A 20,245-nucleotide genomic window follows, 5' to 3' on the forward strand; every position below is an offset into this window, starting at 1 on the left:
TTCTGGGGTCTCTTCCAGACCCCTGCCCCATTATAGACATTTTACCGGCAGTATAGGGGTTGTTTCAGGAGGTTATGATATAGGGTGGAGTTAGGGACGTGTTGGATGCCATCACCAGTACGCAATACCAGTGAGGACTCTTCAGCGGAAGAGAAACTGCCACACCTGGTCAGGTGTTTTAAAAAAATTAATTATTAAAAACAGATTAGAGCAGGGGTGTCAAACACAATGCCCGTGGTCCAGAATCGGCCCATCAAAGACCCCAATCTGGCCCACAGGGCAGCTTTGGAAAATCAGAGGGCACTGAATTTGGACTTTGAACTGTAGTTTCAAAGGTTTTACAACATTTCCTACTGATAAAGACCTCAATCACTGCCATTCAAACTACACCAAAGTAATTAAGTAATAGATAAACAATAACAATTACAGAAAAGTTCCTGTTTTGTTTTGAAAACACACAGTTTAACGTCCCTGGTAGGTTCCCAAAAGCCGCACTGGTTCACCACAGAGCACCATCTAGTGGAGACTCTGAAGAACTGCACGTAGCTCAAACGATACCCGACAGATACACAGTAAACACATTCTCCGTGAGTTAGTTCTTCATAGTGTTTTGCTAAATGACAAGTTAAATCCTGGAGTCACGCGCACCACAAGTCAGAAGCGCGTCACGAGCGCTGTGTTTACGTTGCCAGGACACAGTTGTCTGGCTACTGCGGATCCCAGGTGATTTACCTAAAAGCGGATTCTCCTGAGCGCTGGATTCACCTGAGGATCAGATGAACATGAACAGCACACACAGTTTTCCGGATAGCACACAGGATATTAAAAACACCGCCGTCTGAGGCTATCTTCTCCTTTTGCTCCCAAACAAATACATATTTTGAGATGGCTTTTTCTTAGCGCGCACAGGTTGAACGATGAAGGCCAAAGCTCTGTCAGTGAAGGAGTGCGCCTGGATGTCCGAGGACTGCCACCTGGTGGACATACCGCGTGAAGCTACCCAGAGGGACACCCTTTGCTTACCGAATATCTTCCAAAAGTCCAAAAAGGTGAAGCCTCTGACAAAGACTCGGCCCAGCCCCAATTGCCAGGTTTACTACACAGCCAGGGAGCTTCTGCTGGAGGTGCTGGACAGAGAAGCGATCCGGGAGCTGATCAGGAGAGCTGCCGGTGTGAAGGCAGGGCCAAATCGGCAGTCACACTGCCAGAGCAGGGAGCAGAGCACAGATGTGTCTGAGGAGGGGTATGCTGATGCAGTGACGTGGTTTTCTGTGGTCCTGCAGAGCGGCCTGTCTTTGGGGGAGAACTGCAACTTTGGGCATGATCTAAATGTGAAACTAGACGGATGGCAGGGCGTGCTAAAGAGAAACAGCATCCAGGCCGACCTGCTGTCTCTGACCAGACTGGAGGATGGAGAAAAGCTGGAAGTCCTCTCTGCTTTCTGTGGCCACATAACCCAGCGCTACCAGGCCCTCCATACGCCGGGGCCAAACCTGGCTGTAAAGAAATACAGACTGTCCTCTCAGCAGGAGCACTACTCTCTTTATCTCGCTCTCCTCTGTGACCCAAGCTCGGGGTTCATCTGTAACATGTATCTGTACTGTCCAGAGCAGCTCCAGAGGCAGAGTAAGAAATCTGTTGTCGAGCAGGTGGTCAGACACTTGCTGAGACCTTTCTGCAACCACAGGTGTGTGGTTCAGCTGGATAGCTCCGCCTGGATGGAGGAAAGGCTCACACACATCTTGTCTAGATTAGGGTTCACCATTCATTTTGTTCCCGCTGTTAAGAGGCCACCATCTTCACCACCTGAGGGCTCCATGATGTCTGAACTCATTGCCCACCTGCAGGGTTGGACAGGACCTGCCCTCGTTCCCCTGTCTGATCCAAAAGGAACAGGGGTGGATGTATTCCTCCCAGGCCTTTGGGTGACGCTGCATGTGATCTGCATCAACACATTTGTGCTCCACACTCTGCAGAGCCAGTGCTCAGGAAAGAAGGTCAACCTGACACAGTTCACCAGGACTCTGGCCTCTCAGCTGGCCATGAACAGCAGCACCGCCGTGCCCGTTCTGCCACGACTGAACAGCAGCTCATACCAAGAGAAAAATGTCTCAAATATTTGTAAGCAAAGGTTAGTCCCGCTTTTTGTCACAGATCTTCTGCAACGTCTTATGGCTGCTGCAATGTTTGATGAATGAAATAAGCCAAACAGAAAAAAACGAAATTCTGAAAACTTTATATTTAGCTTAGTATTTAATTTATAAGTGTGTGTTTTAGATCTTTGATCCCCACACTTATCACTGAGCCTTGAGCACCCATAACCCGATTCTGACTTTGTCTTCCTTCCTTGCTCATCACCCCACATAACCTGCCATAGAGCCTTACTGCTACTTGTAGCTGATTTTTAATTTCCTGTGTTATCTATCCCACCACTTGACACACCACATTCTAATGTGATAACCAGGGTTTTTAATATTGTTACCTTTTAATGTGAAGATTTGAACAAATAAATCCTGTCATTGATATATTTGATATTTTTGCTTGACTAAATTTTCCTGCAGGACAAACACCAACATCTGTGGTCAGGTGACGGTGAAAGGAAAACACAGGTGCAGCTCTGCAGTGAGGCTGCAGAACAACTGGAACAGACCAGGAGTGTGTGGGTTAGACAATTCTGGCAACTCTTGCTACTTAAATGCAGTGTTACAGTGCCTGTGCTCCACCGTGCCCCTCGTAGAGCACCTCCTGGATCAGGAAACACGCAGAGAACTGGAAAAGTAAGACTGAGCATGTCTAAGGATCTTGGAAAGAAAAGCGTCTGGACGTCTTTAAGTTGCTTGAAGACGTTTCACCTCTCATCCAAGAAGCTTCTTCAGTTCTAAGGTCAAATGGTGGAGAGTCTCAGATTTAAACCCAGTGGGAGTTTCCCCCCAAAGAGGGACAAAGGATCCCCTGATGATCCTCTACCTAATCACATGAGCCAAGGTGTGAAAACGGGTGTGGGTCACAATCAGCCAGGGTTTCGGGTGAGCTCATTGTGAAATCTGGCCCCACCCTATCATGCGATTTCCTGAGGTCAGATGGCCCAGGATGTGAGTGGGCGTTAAGGCGTCTGGGAAGGGAACTCAAATCTGGATTATAGATGGCAGACGGTGTCGTAAACCACCGCCTCTGTTCAAAGATGGTCGCTCACAGTAGACATAAATGGCTTCTTTCACTCCTCTTTCAAACCATCTGTCCTCTCTGTCCAAAATGTGAACATTGGCATCCTCAAAAGAGTGACCTTTGTCCTTTAGATGCAGATGGACTGCTGAGTCTTGTCCTGTGGAGGTGGCTCTTCTTGTTGTGCCATGCGCTTGTGAAGTGGCTGTTTGGTCTCTCCAATGTAGAGGTCTGGGCATTCCTCCTGCACTGTACAGCATACACCACATTGTTAAGTCTGTGTTTTGGAGTTTTGTCTTTCGGGTGAACCAGTTTTTGTCTGAGTCGTGTTGCTGGGTCTGAATACACTGGGATGTCGTGCTTGGAGAAAACTCTCCTGAGTTTCTGATACACCGGCTACATAGGACACACATGTAAAGGAAGCACTCAAAACATGCGGTATCCTAATGGGCGTTTTAAAGTCAGCAAAGAGGCACAGAAAAGAAGATCAGACACCAGCGAGGGAGGATAAGAAAGACAGACGCAACAACATTGTCATCCCCTATGTAGCCGGTGTATCAGAGAAACTCAGGAGAGTTTTCTCCAAGCATGACATCCCGGTGCATTTCAGACCCAGCAACACTCAGACAAACTGGTTCACCCGAAAGACAAAACGCCAAAACACAGACTTAACAATGTGGTGTATGCTGTACAGTGCAGCGAGGAATGCCCAGACCTCTACATTGGAGAGACCAAACAGCCACTTCACAAGCGCATGGCACAACACAGAAGAGCCACCTCCACAGGACAAGACTCAGCAGTCCATCTGCATCTAAAGGACAAAGGTCACTCTTTTGAGGATGCCAATGTTCACATTTTGGACAGAGAGGACAGATGGTTTGAAAGAGGAGTGAAAGAAGCCATCTATGTCCACTGTGAGCGACCATCTTTGAACAGAGGCGGTGGTTTACGACACCGTCTGCCATCTATAATCCAGTTTTGAGTTCCCTTCCCAGACGCCTTAACGCCCACTCACATCCTGGGCCATCTGACCTCAGGAAATCGCATGATAAGGTGGGGCCAGGTTTCACAATGAGCTCACCCGAAACCCTGGCTGATTGGGACCCACACCCGTTTTCACACCTTGGCTCATGTGATGTAGAGGATCATCAGGGGGTCCTTTTGTCCCTCTGTGGGGGGAAACTCCCACTGGGTTTAAATCTGGGACTCTCCACCATTTGACCTTAGAACTGAAGAAGCTTCTCAGATGAGAGGTGAAACGTCTTCAAGCAACTTAAAGAAGTCCAGACGCTTTTCTTTGCAAGCTCCTTTGACTACCATGACCTGGATGACTGAGAACCTTCACAGACTAAGACTGAGCATCTTCGTTTTATTCTCGGACTCACCTGAGGGTTGGCAGTCATGTTTTTTTTCCAGTAGTTTAACCTCTTTTCATGCAGGTCCAAGTGCCTTGTCGCTGAGGTGTTTGTCCGCCTGCTAGAGGAGATGTGGCTGGGGACGAACTCCAGCTGTGCCCCCGTAGAGGCGAGGTCGGTGCTGTGCTCCATCTTTCCCCAGTTCAACAACTACTCCCAGCAGGACGCCCAGGAACTGCTCCTCTTTCTCCTTAACACGCTACACGACGACCTGAAAAAGGTGCAGAGACACCTGCGCATCTGCACCATCACATAGCCTGTTCCTCTCTGTAATATAAACCTACGGAAACCATAACTGAGTGTGTTTTTGTGCGTATGTGATTGTTTACAAGGTTGCAAAGGACCAGATGCACTGTTCAATACGACAGCAAAGGCAAGAACACAATAGGTACTGCACCACTGAAAGCACCATTGTGTCACAGCTGTTTGAGGGCCAGCTGAGCTACATAACCCTCTGCATGCACTGCGATCAGCAGGCGTACAGCACACAAACGTTTACTGTGCTGTCACTTCCGATTCCTGCCGGCATCCTTAAGTGCTCCATTCAGGCAGGTTTTTTTAAACACCATTCAGACTGTTTGCATTTGATATACTGACGGTCTCATCCCTGCAGTTCTGTGCTTGTCTTTTATTCTCGTTTCATGTTGTGCAGGACTGTCTGTCGCTGTTCTTCGAGCAGACTGTCCTAACTGGGGGAGAGCAGCTGCTGTGTTCAGTGTGCAGGATGAGGAGAGAAACGGCGGTCATCACTAGTTTGGACAAACCTCCAGAGATCCTCATGTTACACCTAAAACGGTGAGAAGGAATGGATCGTCATCTCTTAAGATACTTTATTTACAGAGTATATGTTCAGTCGATAAAATCTTTAAATTTTATGAATGGATGTGTAACATTTAGCAGAGCATAATCTCACTTTAAGGTCCACTCAGGAGTGTAGCTGCTCTGAGATCTTTGATCTTTAGAAGGAGATGAACTTCAGCAGGGTGCTGTTTGAAAGCAATTAAAGGACTTAGTCGATGTTGCCTAGATTCAGTGTTGATCGTGAAAACGGCAGTGCACAAAACTTTCACATTCACGTCACATGATACAATTAATATCATCATGACCAAAATTGAGCAAAACCAAGAAGGCTTTATAGGCTTGAGGGGGAAAAAACAGATGCTTAAATAAATCGGTTCTTCCCCATGTACAATTTTCTAGATCCGCCACTGCTCTGGAGACATTCATTTTTTTAGTGACCAATTTCAGTCTGTTTTTGGTCTATTTGAATTACAGCAACAAAGGTCATGACAGTAACAGAGAAGCAACAATATGCATTTGAATAATTCAAGGACTGAGTTTGTTAAATTATTAGACAATAAAGACTCAAAAAATTAATTAACTGATTTCCAATAATGGTCTTTTTGCTTGTAAGTACAAAAACACGAATAGCGCCATTTATCAGTATTGAGTAACCGACCTTTGCTACAAATAACATGTATTCATGCATGCATTAATTCAGCAGGCATCATGAATACTTAATACTCGTTATGCATTCTATTATGAAGTGTTTCTGCTTCCAAATACCCCGGAGATACAGGAAGGCTAAGATAAATCAATAACCCCCACTGTTTTTTAAGAGTCAGTGTTTCAAACTAAACTTATTTCCTCCGCCGCAGGTTTGGCTGTAAGGGGAAGAAGCAGGTGAAACTGAGGACTAATGTCGCGTTCCCCATGAAGCTCGACTTGACCCCATTTCTGTCGAGCTCAGTGCATAATGTCTCAGATTCTTCATACCATCTTTATGCTGTTGTGGTGAGTGAACATGAATATGAATTTGTGAGGTCATGTTTGTGTTTTGCCGAAAGATATTTGAGCGCACTGCAAACATCCACACTCGTAGATTCAAAGACTTGGGGATGCATGACTGCCGAGACGGCGAAGGCTCAGGGCTGTAAATGAAATGCATGACGCCACTTTGGCAGTCAGGGGTATGTCCAGAAGGGGGGCATGGGGTGGCAACAGCCCCTTCTGAAAGATGACTGCCCTCAGCCCTTGAGGACAGTCATCTTTGGCAGGTTGGACTAGAGTACTGTTAATCTTACAGTCCCCAACACTGTTATATAAGAGCATGAATACTACCAGTAGGAATGTAACTGAGTACATTTACTCCAGTGATTTACTGAGACTTATTTGGACGTGTTGTTGCTTTCTTCTGTTACTCCACTATATTTTGGATGCAATTACTGTATTTATACTATTTATTTTGCAGCTTTTTAAATCTTTGGTTATTAATTTCCTGATAAATTACATTATTATATAATTAAAATAATCAACAGCTGCAATATTAAAGAGACCATTTTAAAATTCCTAGGAACACCCCTGGTGCCAGACTTTTTCTTAGGCAGGGGCGCAAAACTCATTTTTCATCCTGGGCCAATTTGATCTTATGTGGGCTGGAGCAGTGAACCAATCCCCCTTCTAACAGTGTAAAGTAGTTTAATAATTTAATGTGAGATAACTCAGTATGAGGAAAATGAAGTGCAGCTTCAATAAACTGTCCCAGTTTTAATACGTGATAAAGAAATGCTGCTGCAGTTAATGAAACAAACCCAACTTTTTTGGGCTTAAATAGTAAAACACAAATCTGTAACATTACAGAAAAACTTTTGGCATTGCCACAATGTGCTTTGCATCATTTTAAGATCACCCAGGCAACACAAAGGGTTTAATGTTTAGGACTTGGCACCTGTTATGTAATTAAAACTGTAATATTTACATGAAATGACAAACTGTGTGGAAAACCATGGAGTTTTCACCACATCTGTTTTTTTAATGTATTCATTTCATATTTTTTAACAGAACCACACAGGTCATCTGAACATGGGTCACTATACGGCTCTGTGCCACAACGCCTCAGCCCAGACCTGGCACTTGTTTGACGACTCGCTTGTCAGAGAGGTACAGGACACCCTGGTGCAATCTCCCAACGCCTACATGCTGCTCTACAGCCGCAAGCCTTTCCAGAAGCCAAAGATCCAAGGACTGTGAGCTTTGCAAATAGAAGACCAAAATCAGTTTCCCTCTTGAAAATGTTTCTTATCATCTGCATTTGGTTCAACATCTCTGCTGCTCTTTGTACTGTTAGCATCTCCATAACAATTAGAAATAAATTGTGAGTTCAGTGTTAATGTATAATGTTTAACTATCACACTATCTCCAAACCACAGGAAGACAGGGACATCAGGTTGATAAGGGCTTTATGACAGTACTTAATACATGCTGAAAATATCTTGGAACATTTGTTCACAAACACACACAGAAACTAATTTGAAGCAGTTTTAATAAATAGACATGAGTTGTTTGAGATTAATATAATCGTTATATCTGAAACACTTTCAGAACATTGGGGGGGGGGTACAAGTGAAAAGAAAATAGCACATGATCTCATGCGAGGCAATAAAAACAGTCAGGAAGTTCAGAGTCTAATCCTACCCCTTAAGAGCTCTGGTCCATTCTAAAAAAATAATCAGCTTACTTTGTGCTTGCCCTTGTCAGTCGGCTGGTCAGTCAGGCAGAGTGCGTTGACCCTATCACACTCGTGTAAGTGGCTAAGGTCAATTTCTCACGTCTTCACATTCTCCAGCTCAATACTAAACATTAAAGTAATTCCTGAAAGAAAAAAAAAAAGAAATCTAACCAAGCCTCAAACAAATAAAGACCAAAAATCACTAGTATGAACCAAACAGGATGTCAATCTATCCTGATACATTTGCCTCTAAATAGTGTTTGAGTATAATCATGTAAAGAGTAAGTATGTTTAACTGACAATAACCTTTACAGAAGACTGTAGGGTTTCCTTTCATTAGCTGAACCGAGCAAGACAGAGAAGATATCAGCATCAGTTTAAAGCATTCTGAGTAGAGCGCTGAAATCGGCTGTTAAACATATGTTCTACATAAACAACTTAATGTGATTGCATAAGTGGATAAGTGCAAGAATGTGGCTAATATGAACAAGCAAAACTCCGTCCTTTACCTCAGGAAGAATGCTAAAAATCAGTCACAGTCTCTTCAACACCCCTCGTTAATAAACAAGAGAAGGCTCTACAGGTAAACCCCTAAAACATATGGTTTGCCTTTATGAATATGGAGATAATATAATGGCTGCTACTTTCACGAAAAAAATAATAATAATTTGGTCACTTAACAGATAAATATTTTGCCCTAAAGTATTTACATTTGTAATGTGCAACATCAGCGTAGGTAGGTATGTACATGCCACCTAACTGTTAATCCTGTGTATGCACAGTACAAGAAAGCTGAAAATCAGTTCTGCGATAGCGCTGTCCACACCGAGTGTGAAAGAAATGCGAGTGAAGAGCGTCTGGACCAGCGGTCAGCCCTACAGCACAACTATGGTAGAGAAGTCAGATTTAAAGGAGGATCCATTTACTCTCTAGATGATCAGTAACGTGAACAGATGGCATATTTTAAACAGCTATGGCTCCTCTAGTAGCTGAAGCGTTGCACAGTGTGCCTGCACCGTTCTCCTTTCTGGGACAGACGAGATCTCATGGCCACTCGCTCGAGTAACTCCCCGACAAGTTAACTGCAGCTTTGTGCACCAGGTCCTCAGAGCTGTGATTCTAAAAAGAAAAAAGCATTGCTGCTCTGGTGTATTAGTGTGCCTCCTTTATGTCCCACAGCACCATCACAGGGTGGAGTAAAACAGGATATAGGCTGCAGAGGACTTGACGGAGGAGGTGGAAATGTCAGACACCTCATGGTCGTCGAACTTGTACCAGCGCTGTTTGGCGGCATTCTTACAGTAGGCTGTGTAATGGCCACCATCTAAACCCCCATAGTGGTTCTGGTAGTGGAAAAGCAGACGACAATCAACTGTTACTTAAGCATTACAGGCTGCTGTTTTCAATGTTTTAAACCAGGTTTTTTCTTTCCAATCTTGCCTGTATAAATATTTTACTATCCTGTCTTGCTGTTTAGGGACCAAACACATTTATGTACCAAAGCTACTGAGCCAGTACAGCTCTTGTGTTGCCTATTTGCCAAAAGACTGGCTGTAGTCCCCAAGCAGATCCAACTCATTGTTTTATCATTTAGACAATTGTTGATGTTACTTTGATAAACTGTACATCCACCTTGCTCCCTATATTTGTTATATTTGGGAAACCAAACAACTCATTTAAAAAAAAAAAAAAAAAAAAAAAAAAAAAAAAAGTGTTCTTAAAAAGCCCAGGTTTTCACAGATTGATCATACAAAACTAAATGGCCCATGCTAGATCTATCAATTTAACGTTTACTGAAGCCTGAGTGGGACCAAAGATATTGCACCATGTCAAAATAATTTTAAAAATTCACCAGTTTTGTTCAGTAAGCAGACCTTAAACTTTGCATGTAGCAGTTTGTAATCATTGCTCATCTGCTGATCTTACCACAGATGATACCATATACAACTTGAGATTTTGACTATGAAGATATCAGAATTGGTATATATAAATAATTTGGTCATTCAGCCAGACCTTTAACGAATCCTGTGTCTGTCAGTAGAAGCAGCTATACCGAGACCAAACTACATACAAACACTTCTTTCTCACCAAAATAGAGAAATGGTATCATGGTGGTACCTGCTGAATTTACTGCCCAGGACACAAGACCTGTTGGCATTATGCCTCAACTTAATACAGTTCAGGAAATCATATTTATATAGATCGGCTCAGAGGGTTCCTGAGCAGACTGTTATTTCAGAATAAAATGTTTATGTTAAAATTTTGTTTAGTGCATAAATTGACCTTGAGGTCAAGGTTACTGAGATTGAAAGTGATCAAAGATTTTTAGTAGACACCACAATGGTTTCAGTTTGAAAACCCTAGGTGACTTACTTCTCAAGTTATTGCAGGTGCAAAGATGTTCAGAATATGTGACCTCTGACATTTAGTTTGAGGTCACTGAGATTAGAAGAGATTTTTTTGTACATGTTCCCATGTTATCAATTTGAAGCTACTGCTCACTACTCACAGCTACATTCTCGAGTTATTGCATTCACAAATTTAGGTGTCCATGAAGCCCGCCTGCCTGGCGGGGTGACAACAATACTTCATCAATCTTTTACACCAGAGCGGTAAAAACAGCAGCAGTCATTTCAGTTTCACTTACAGACACTCCGTAAAGGTTGTATCTCTTCAGGCTCTGTTTGGGTCCAATGACGTACTGGGCCAGGTCCAGACTATCTAAAGGGAAGTCTACAGATGTCTGCAGTTTCTGCTTCCATCTACCCTCATAGGAGAACCTGCAGGAAGAACCCCCACAACAGGAAATAATGTTAATGTCAAAAATAGCACTCCTGTAAAGCTTATAAAGTGAGGAGTGAAAATAGACCGATAAAAACTGTTTTACTGCTTTGATTACAGACCGTTTCAAGTGCACCAGGAGGATGGGTGGGACCTTCCAGATCTCCAGTTTCTTGGTGGAGTCTCTGTGGGCTTTGCAGTGTCTGCAGAACACCTTGTTGTTGTCAGTCAGCTTCTCTTCCTTGGAAAATAGCCTCAGACAATCCTACCCGGAAGTAGAAAAATCACTAATTATTAACCATAGTTATGCATTTAATCAAGAGTAATATGATCTACACAACCACAATACATTCAATTGGCTAGTTTGTCAGAATGAATTCAGAGAAACAAATGCTGTCACGATGTGAATATGTTAGATAACAATACGTGTGCTTGACACGAGAGCAAAAACATGCTTTGATATGCCCTGACCTGTAGGGAGCACTTGCTGGTGGAGGCCAGTGGCAGCGACAGGTACATGAAGGTCTCAAATGTCCGTGACTTGCGATGGCAAGTCAGACATTGCACAGTGGACTTGAACTGCCCCTGGAACAGTGCTACGATGATGGACTCGTTCAGAAGCTTGTGTTTGCTCCAGGCCAGGTCAGCACCCGTTTGATCATCCAGATGGTCATTTTCTTCTTCCTTGTACCGCTTCCTGTTGTCCGCCTGACCAGAAGTGAAAGAAAATAATTTAAAATGACACAAGCCCAAATTAACGGCTAGAGACACCTGCCTTTGTGATTCAATTAAAAATCAATGAATAATGGCAGATGTTCACTATACCACCTATCGATATCAACGTTGCAGGGAGAAGTGAAAAATCACTAAAAACTACATGAAGAATTTTCAAGCCATAATCTCTGTATTCATCTCTCGAGTATTGTTCAGCTTATTAGCATGCAGTTCAGCCAGTTCACTCTCAGTATGACAGGCAGGAAGATATGGCAGGTTAACACTTGCTAATTAATACCTTATTAATTAGTATGATTTAAAAAAAAAAAAAAAATCAATTATCCCAGAGAGACAGAGTGGACTGGGACTGGGCCAGCATGATGGCACACAGGTCAGAAGATCACACAAAAGGGACATGATGAGATGGCGTGCGTGATGACAAATGCACATCACCAGCTGCTACAATCGAATCGGCATCCTATGCTCAAAAAGAAAATGGGTTGATGTACTTCTGCAACCACCCCAGGTGGAGACAATTGTCACTGTATCACTCAGCTGATACTCTAACAGTATAAATAAAAGACCTTCAATAGGAAAAATAACTCAGAAAAAAAACCCTACTACCTTTGTGGTTATAGTAAGTTTAAAAATATAAAATACTGGTGACCCCTCAGCCTCCTAGTAGACACACCTAGGGTATCAATTTCAAAAAGTCATTGCAGTCACAAGATTTTCAGAAATACAGTTATCAGAAGTACTCTAACCTTGAGGTCAAGGTCATTGAGATTCAAATGTATCCAAGATTATTAGTACATACACATACAGCATCATTTTTAAGGTCTTACATCACCTTGTTCTCGATCTATTGCTTCACAAATGTAGGTGACCACAATATCAGCCTCTTACAGCTGAGTTGTAAAAAAAAAACAAAAACATACAATCACACAATTCCTTTGTCGTCGTCCCCCCCTGATCTAAATGCACATGAAGCCAGTAAAAACAAAATAAACGAAAGGAAAGACATCTGTTGATACAGGCAATGAGCATGTCTTGGGTCAACATGCACAGAGGTTCTGACAGAGCATCAGACCAGACAGATGCAGACACGTCACACGCACACTGCTGCAGGAGGACCAAAGACACACAGCTATTTACTTACTCTCTAATTTGCCATCAAAATGAAACCCAGTGAAAAAAACAGAAAGAAGGAAAATGATAAAAAAGACTAGGACTTCATTGTTAACAGGCAAGTGTGCAACAACATACAGGGATACTAAAAGGAAACCTGAGAAAGCTGTGGTTCAACAGAATAAAGGATGCACTGTTAATTTAGTCAATATTTAAATAAGAGTGAGAATATTTAGATGTTAATGGTTCTCTTTTTTATGTAACCATTGTAAGACTTTGTTTATGCCTCACTGGTGGCTGTGGAATACCCCTTATTAAGTTTTCACACTACCTTGTTGAGGTCCTCATGAAGCCCATCCATGAGGAACAGCAGCAGCTCCTGGGAGTCTTGCTGGTCATAACCAGCAAACTGCTCATTGATCTTGCCTATGGTGATCTTGAAGTCACGTGGACTGATGCACTTGTACAGACCAGCCCACAAGGCCTTCATGATTACACCAAACTCCTCGGCCACCTCCCCTTTGTGGCCAAGAATATTGTGCCTGAAAGAGAACAGAGGCTCCGGTGTTATACATTCCCCCGCATACAGACCTCATTATGACCAGCAATTCCACTTATCTCGGATCTAACCTGTTTATATCCTCTAGGTAGCAATTGTTGTTGAAGTATTCAGCCAAGGCAGGAGTGTTGCAAAGAGACTGTAAGATTGAGTTCATATAACATGTGTTGCCCAGGTTACGAAGGCCAGTCAGTGATGCGCCCAAACCCCCAAATGTGGGATTGAGGTTGCGAATTTTGGCTGCTGAAGGACGCGCAATCTCCACTTTAGAATAGACTTTGGCAGGTGCAGGTCTGAAAGAGAAAAGAGTAAAATAAGAGAGCCAGACTAGTTACTACAGATGAATCATCAAAGGAAGTACCACAGTGTAATATATACAAAGAATACAGGTCATACATACCATTGTTGCTTTAACAGCACAAAAAGCATAATATTTAATTGTAAAACAGGTTCAAACTAAACATGAACAGTCACTGAAATTACTACCTTATCACACATTTTCTGCTCATTTAACTAAACAGCCTGAGGAAATACTATCAAAAGCTACTCTTCTATCCACACAAACACAATCTGAATCACCTTTATGACACTCCAACACATCATCTTCATACCAGAAGAAGTATTTTGCAGGCTTCTATTGTCCTTTATAATATGCAGCTATTATCTGTTCACTTAAAACATATTTATAGGTGCACAGCGTGTCTTACTTGGTTTCTCTGTTGATTGTGGGTATGACAGCAGTAGCGGTCGGGGCAGTGGCCTTTTTCTGTGCCTCCTCTCTCAGGTCCTGACTGATGTCAGGGGAAGAGTAGGAGCGTTTCAGTTTAGACTGCTCCTGCTCTTGTTCACGGGTTGTGTCTGGCTCAGCTGGTCGTGGTGTTTTCTGTTTGACTGTTGGTGGCGTCGATGGTGGGGTCTGGGGAACAGTGACTTCAGGAGGGTACAGGTGGACACGATTGGTTGGCGAATGGTAGTATCGGTAGGTCCCCGTCACTGTGTCAAGGAACTAGCCAAGAAAATTAAGCGGAAGAAAAGAAAAGCATTTGGTAAAATTTAACCATAAACCTTTAAACTTTTTTTCCTTTGAACTTTCACCCTCAGTTATTTCAAATGAATCACTTATTTCAGGTTTGGTTATCTGGTACCTTCATCCAACCATCAGGAAGACCCGGTACACTCCTACCCATCTCTTCACTCCTTGCTCGGGTCAGAGGCTCCCTCTGTGAAGACACACACACAAACACGCTTTATTTAATAAGATCATACAAAAAAATTATTGTAAAGGCTTTCACAGTCACAGCAGGGCTGTGAGAGTCACAGTCTCTCACAGCCCTGCGGAAATCTAACAAACGCATCAAGTTTGACAGACAACACTAACCCCAAGTGTCCAGGACTTCAAATTTAATAAAGGACAAACTACAATTGTTTAGCAGTGGCTTCACTTCTCTATCAAACTGTTCCTCCATTTTGACAGTGACAGGTTAAACTGAAGGAAGCGATCAGCCTAAACAGGACAAGTTAGTAAAAATGGGGGGGTTAGAATCTAAAGTTTCAACCTACACATGCCACCTTTATATAAGGAGCATTACACTATTTGAAGTTTTATCTTTACAAATAATTGTTATTTGGGCTCTAATTGTTATACTTTAGCTCTAGGACCCAAACTAGGTTCTAATCCTTTAACTCATTAAAACAGTTTAGTGGATTGTGTGTTTAAAGAAAAAAAAAAAAAAAAAGTACATTGTTTAGGATGTGCAATTATGACGAAGAATTTTTAACATCTTCTTTTAACCAATGATTTAAGACACTAGGACCTTGTGGGATGACCTTAAACTTTCATTTGTTTGTGACAGTAATTATCTCTGACAGAGAAGAGGACTCACCTTAATCTCACTAACAATATGGTTGGGAGCTGGGGAATCCAGAGACATACTCTTAGAGGGTGTGTCAGAGTTCTGCTCTTTTCCTCTCCTGTCTTTTTCATCCCATGCTTTGTTTATTTTATTTTCCTCATCTTCTGCTTTTTGCCTTTCCAGTTTCTTCTTCTCCTGATGTCTTCTCTCCTCCTCTTCCTTCTTTCTCTTCTCACTTTCTTCCTTTTCTAGCCTTTCTTTCGACTCCTGTTTCTCCTCCTCTAAACGGCGCTGCTGCATGCGTTTCTCCTGCTCCTGCTTTGCTTTCTCCATCAATGCCACTGCTTCGGAGTGTATCTGACTTTGTTCTTCTTTAGAAAGAGAAGCATTAGGAGCAAAGGGTGGTTTAACTGAACGGTCTGGGACAACTGGGCCATTCTGAGTAGAATCCTTTGCTGACCCGTTTTGGCTGGGCTTAGGTTCAGGTTTCTTGGTACGGTCAAACTGGGACAGGAGAAGAGTCATGTTTAGACACATTTGGAGTCCTTAATGCTTTGCATTCTCTAAAGGTTTAACAGTTATCAGGGTAAACAATACCTGAGGGAATGCTTTGGGTGTTGCAGGTGACTGGCTGGATGTGCTTGCAGCAGGGGTCTTCTTACCCAAGTCCTGACCTGAATTTGTGGAGCCGGTGACAGAGAAATCAACACTGTCGGGCAACCTATCAGCGACTATGGAAGTTTTAGATGTTGGAGGTTCCGCTGGAGTGATCCCATTCACCAGCACAGGAGCTGATGGTTCCTGAGGCTCAAGTGAAACTTCAGGCTCGGGTGGAGGTGGGGTTGGAGGTTTTGGTTCCTCAAGGGATGGGTAGCTAAAGTTCACTGTTGAAAACATCAAAGAAAATGTCTACATGTAAGACAAGAGTCCAGTCACAATTAGGAAGTAAGTGAGTAATACAAAATTATATAAAGTATATTGTGGTTTTTATTTTCTATCTCATAAAATGAGAAAACATAGCATTAAAGGGCCATTTTTTTAATAAACTGTACTACTCATACTCACACTGAGGAAGGGTGTTGGTAATGGTCTGTCGAGGTGGTCTAATTTTAGCATTGGTCGTATACATGGGGTAAAACAACAGCCAGTTCTCATAGCCACCCTCCAGCACCAGCGGCTCACTACGCAGGATGGTGATGCTGTCCCACTGTGCAGTTATCAAACACAACATTGTAATTTTACATGAAAACACAGGTATTGATATTTACAAGCTACTGCATAAAGTCAACCACCCGCCAGACACAGTTACCTTAAAAAGAGCATCTTTGAGGCTCTGCAAGGTGGTCCCCAGTTTAAGGTCAGTGACAGAACTGAACCAATCCAAGAGGATGACATAATCTACAAATCCCCGCCGTTTCCAGTGCTCTTTGGACTCTTCTGGCAGCTTTGCCTCAATCTGATTCACAGTGATTCTGAAAAGTCAAAACATTTCATTATCCACAGGTTGACCAACCCCCCCCCCCCAAAAAAAACACAGACACAAAAACAAACTGAAGGTAGAAAGATCAGTCCATTCATATTATTATTTGATAATGAATCACACATGGTGTGTTAGAACAAACTTCAATCAAGTTTGAAGCTTCGCTTCTCACCCTGGGCTAATGGCCTCCTCAGGCACGCTGATGCAGGTTTGAGCCGGGACCTGAATGTGAGACTCCTCAAAATCTCGATGGCTGCGTGCATCCATAACAATTATTGCAATAGTCTGGTCCTTCATCATGTTGAAAAGTTTCTCAGCCGTGATCCCACCAGCAGGCAGCGCAGCTGTCAGACAAAATTCATAACTCAGCACTAATAAATCAACTAAATTCAAAGATAAAAACAAAGTGACTGCTTTGAGGTTTTCCACTTTACCTTTTGAGGTTGCATTCTTCAGTTCATTCTGTTCAGCTTTCACCTGCGACACACATCCACAAAGACTCATCTCATTAGCATGTTGACATAAACTGGATTTTTCCCCTTATACTAAAGGTACAAAAAAGAATCATTACGATTTCAATACAGGCATTCAAATATTAATTAAGCTACGGGTGTTTGCATTATTATTATTATTAAAATCCACTGTAATGCCCAGTAGAGCAAAGAAAACATACAAGTCTTTATATCTCACTTTATTTTTTAAAGGCACAGAAATGCTGTGTGCAGTAAATATCTCAATACCTGTAACCACCTGCAAAATTCAACTCTTATACTTTGCTTTAGTTTAGATCCTTTTGGGAGGGTTATTGATCGATGCAGTTTTTATGCAAGCGTAAATTTGGTAAACTATCGGAAAGTTACATATAAGACAGTAAAATACTCTTTTTGATTTACAACATATTTCTAAAAAAAGTTGGGAGATTCACCACTTTCTTGCATCACATTTCATGTTTAAAAAACTAATAAGAACTGAGGAGATCAGCTACTGTGGGAAAGTGCTTTCCAGTCACTATCTGAGTTCAGCTTCATACAGTTCAGAGTCTTCTTTGGCCTGTTTTGTTGTCCAAGTGTTTTCAATGGGGGACAGGTCTTGAATGCAGGCAGACCAGTTTGACAAACTCTATTATCTGAGTATTCCTTTTGTGATGTGTGCAAAATGTGCAGAAGGTGACACATCTATGTCATCTGGATGGAAGAATAATCCATTGCAAAGTCTATATATCTTACATAAATGGGGCCCTCAAAAATAATTCCAAAACCAGCAATAATATACTTTGCAAAGAGTATACACACTGGCAGCAGTGTGTATACTCATTTCAAACCTTCACCTTTTTGCTGTCCTTCCTGTTTGTGAATGACGTTTTTGGAGAGCCCCGATCGCCATCTTTTTCTGTCATTTCCTCCCTCCTCTTCTTCTCCTCTTGTCTCTCCTTTTCCTCTAGTTTTTTTCTCACCTCTACCTCTTCGTACCTATTCAAAATAGGTAGGAAATAAAGATCAGTTAAGTGAAACAAAATCAATATCCTATTTTACAGTGTCTGAATTAAGAAAGTGAGCATAATCATGACAGCTGAAACCTCTAACCTGAGTTTAAGACTTTCAGACAGCTTTTCAGCTTCTTCAATGGCTTTCTTAAAGCTGTTTGTCCCAAGCATAGTCACGTAATACTCCTGTGCACATCAGAGAACACTTCAAGTAAATAATCTGCCTTCATGTGAAAAAAACATTAGGTTAGCAATACAAAAAGAATGAACAAACTTATAAATATTAGGTATACCGGTTGCTGCTTGAACTCTGGTCTCTTCTTGATGATGTCATATACTGTCAAATACTTCATGTACAGTACATAAGCTTTCTCCTCATCTCTGTCCAGACGGCACTCCTCTGCCGCCTTGAATATTTTGCAGGCACTCTGGACATAACTACAAACACGAAAAAAGTATATGTAAGTTAAAGATTTTCATCTCCACATGACTGCAATGTGCTTCAGTCACAGAAGCCAGAAAATTGAGATCAGTGACAAATGTCTTTTTATTAGGTAATAATTTCTGCCCAAAAAAAATATAGTAACATTACTTTCTAGTGCTTGTCTTGTCTGGCTTAATTTCAGCTTTTTTATTAAGGTCCCCCAGAGAGGTGGACAAATACAGCTCTTTGACCCCGGTGGAAACTGCAGGCATCTTGGCGAATGTGTTGAGTCAGAGGTCACTGGCAGGCAAAAGGGTCAGTGGTGTAGACAAGCTCCGAACATCTCTAGATAAATGTTTGTGAAAGAGAAAAACACAAACACACGCCGTTTATACTAGAACAGCTGTTGCTGTTCTAGTTTCATAGAACAGTTCAATCTGCAAAAGAACATTTAAGCCACGGTTAGCAAAAACGTCTCAAAAAGTTTTCCCGTGCCGTCGGCGGTTGTGTAGTATTTAGAAATGTCTAGAATTAGGACAGGCTAAGCCGAAACGATGACACTTCGCAGATAAATCACTTATTAGCTATGACACGGCGCTTGGCTATAGTCAACAGACCCAGGGCATGTAAACACTGACGACAACAACATAGTTTTCTCGCTAATGTTAGCCGCTAACCACTACTCGGCTGGATGCTTTTACGAAGCAGCTAAAGGTCAACTAAACTGACAGCATTCGGTTTAAACCTTAAACCTACTACTTGGCTGATAAAAAAGCTATTTAGCCCCTTAAATGTGCACCTGGCGTTGTTACCTTCCTCGTTAGCCTGCTAGCTACGTCAGTTAGCAAGCTGCGCTTGGAGCGCACGTAGTTAAGCGTTAAGGTTAGCTTATGAGAACAATTTCCCTACAACAGAGACAGTCGAGTACATAACACCCCCCATATCACTGAGGTCTATATTACTGTCTGACAGTTTGACAATATACATTTAGTTTTAAAAAATACCTCTTTATGATCCGTTGCTTACACTTTAGCCACTTTTTGACAGCTGATTCTGATTTCTTGTTCCGCTTCCTCCTTTTTTCCCCAACCCGTTCTCTTCTTCTTCTTCTTCAGCTAATTCTTAGACGTTGGCATCCTTACTATCACACTACCGCCACCTTCTGGAGTCATTTTTTTCTTTCCTGATACCCGTTTCCCACATCTTTGCTGCCAAACCACATATTTTGTGATCACTCCTGTATTTTTATCTGTATTGCTCTGTCACTTTTAAGTGCACGTACTTACATTGTTCACTACTATAGTTTATAGCGCTACTCTTCAACTGCTGTAGATATATTCATAGCACTCTGTAGATCTGTTTACCACAAATTGGTACATATGTACATATCTGTATATTAGTTCATATTACATCTGTATATCTGCCCGTCTGTATAGCAATATAGAATATCTGTATTCTATACACCTCATCTGTATGTCTGTACATATGTATACATCAGTACATCTATACATTTGTCCGCAGTACATCTGTATATTTGCTCTCTGTATAGTTATATAAACATCTGTATACTTCATTTATTTGTACATAATCTGTACATAACTATTCCCACCTTTCATACTACCCTTATCTGTATATAATCTGCTCTTAATGCACTTAATGCACCTTGCACTTCTGATTAGATGCAAACTGTATTTTGTTACCCTGTATTTATACATGTTTAATGACAATAAAGTTGAAT

General features: G+C 42.0%; 2 protein-coding genes across 5 annotated transcripts; one reads left to right on the forward strand and one right to left on the reverse strand.

The window, feature by feature from the left end:
• The first annotated feature begins 473 nt into the window (after positions 1-473).
• Positions 474-8,234, forward strand: LOC102289686 (ubiquitin carboxyl-terminal hydrolase 44). Of its 2 annotated transcripts, none has more exons than XM_005948997.3 (7): positions 474-2,131; positions 2,562-2,777; positions 4,602-4,797; positions 4,910-5,125; positions 5,230-5,372; positions 6,236-6,371; positions 7,419-8,234. In XM_005948997.3, the coding sequence occupies exons 1-7, from the start codon at positions 918-920 to the stop codon at positions 7,605-7,607; spliced, it is 2,310 nt and encodes a 769-aa protein (XP_005949059.1). In that variant the 5' UTR covers positions 474-917; the 3' UTR covers positions 7,608-8,234. The 2 variants fall into 2 exon arrangements, with proteins under 2 accessions (XP_005949059.1, XP_005949060.1); XM_005948998.3 differs by having other exon boundaries at positions 2,562-2,663.
• Positions 7,883-19,630, reverse strand: usp8 (ubiquitin specific peptidase 8). 3 transcript variants are annotated; one of them, XM_014329827.2, is made up of 19 exons: positions 19,512-19,630; positions 18,676-18,852; positions 18,377-18,521; positions 18,184-18,269; positions 17,928-18,069; positions 17,035-17,077; positions 16,773-16,944; positions 16,430-16,592; positions 16,186-16,327; positions 15,718-16,004; positions 15,151-15,624; positions 14,413-14,487; positions 13,975-14,273; positions 13,339-13,560; positions 13,040-13,250; positions 11,338-11,574; positions 10,989-11,131; positions 10,733-10,865; positions 7,883-9,428 (listed from the first exon to the last, which is right to left on the reverse strand). In XM_014329827.2, exons 2-19 carry the CDS (start codon positions 18,777-18,779, stop codon positions 9,270-9,272), a joined length of 3,237 nt encoding a protein of 1,078 aa, XP_014185313.1. In that variant the 5' UTR covers positions 18,780-18,852; positions 19,512-19,630; the 3' UTR covers positions 7,883-9,269. The 3 variants fall into 3 exon arrangements, with proteins under 3 accessions (XP_014185313.1, XP_005949061.1, XP_014185312.1); XM_005948999.3 differs by having other exon boundaries at positions 13,037-13,250; XM_014329826.2 differs by having other exon boundaries at positions 13,037-13,250; positions 19,534-19,601.
• Between the last annotated feature and the right edge of the window lie 615 nt (positions 19,631-20,245).

The sequence above is a fragment of the Haplochromis burtoni genome, unplaced genomic scaffold (genome assembly GCF_018398535.1).
Source record: "Haplochromis burtoni strain Fernald_Lab_line unplaced genomic scaffold, NCSU_Asbu1 Contig_262, whole genome shotgun sequence".
Classification (NCBI taxonomy): Eukaryota; Metazoa; Chordata; class Actinopteri; order Cichliformes; family Cichlidae; genus Haplochromis; species Haplochromis burtoni.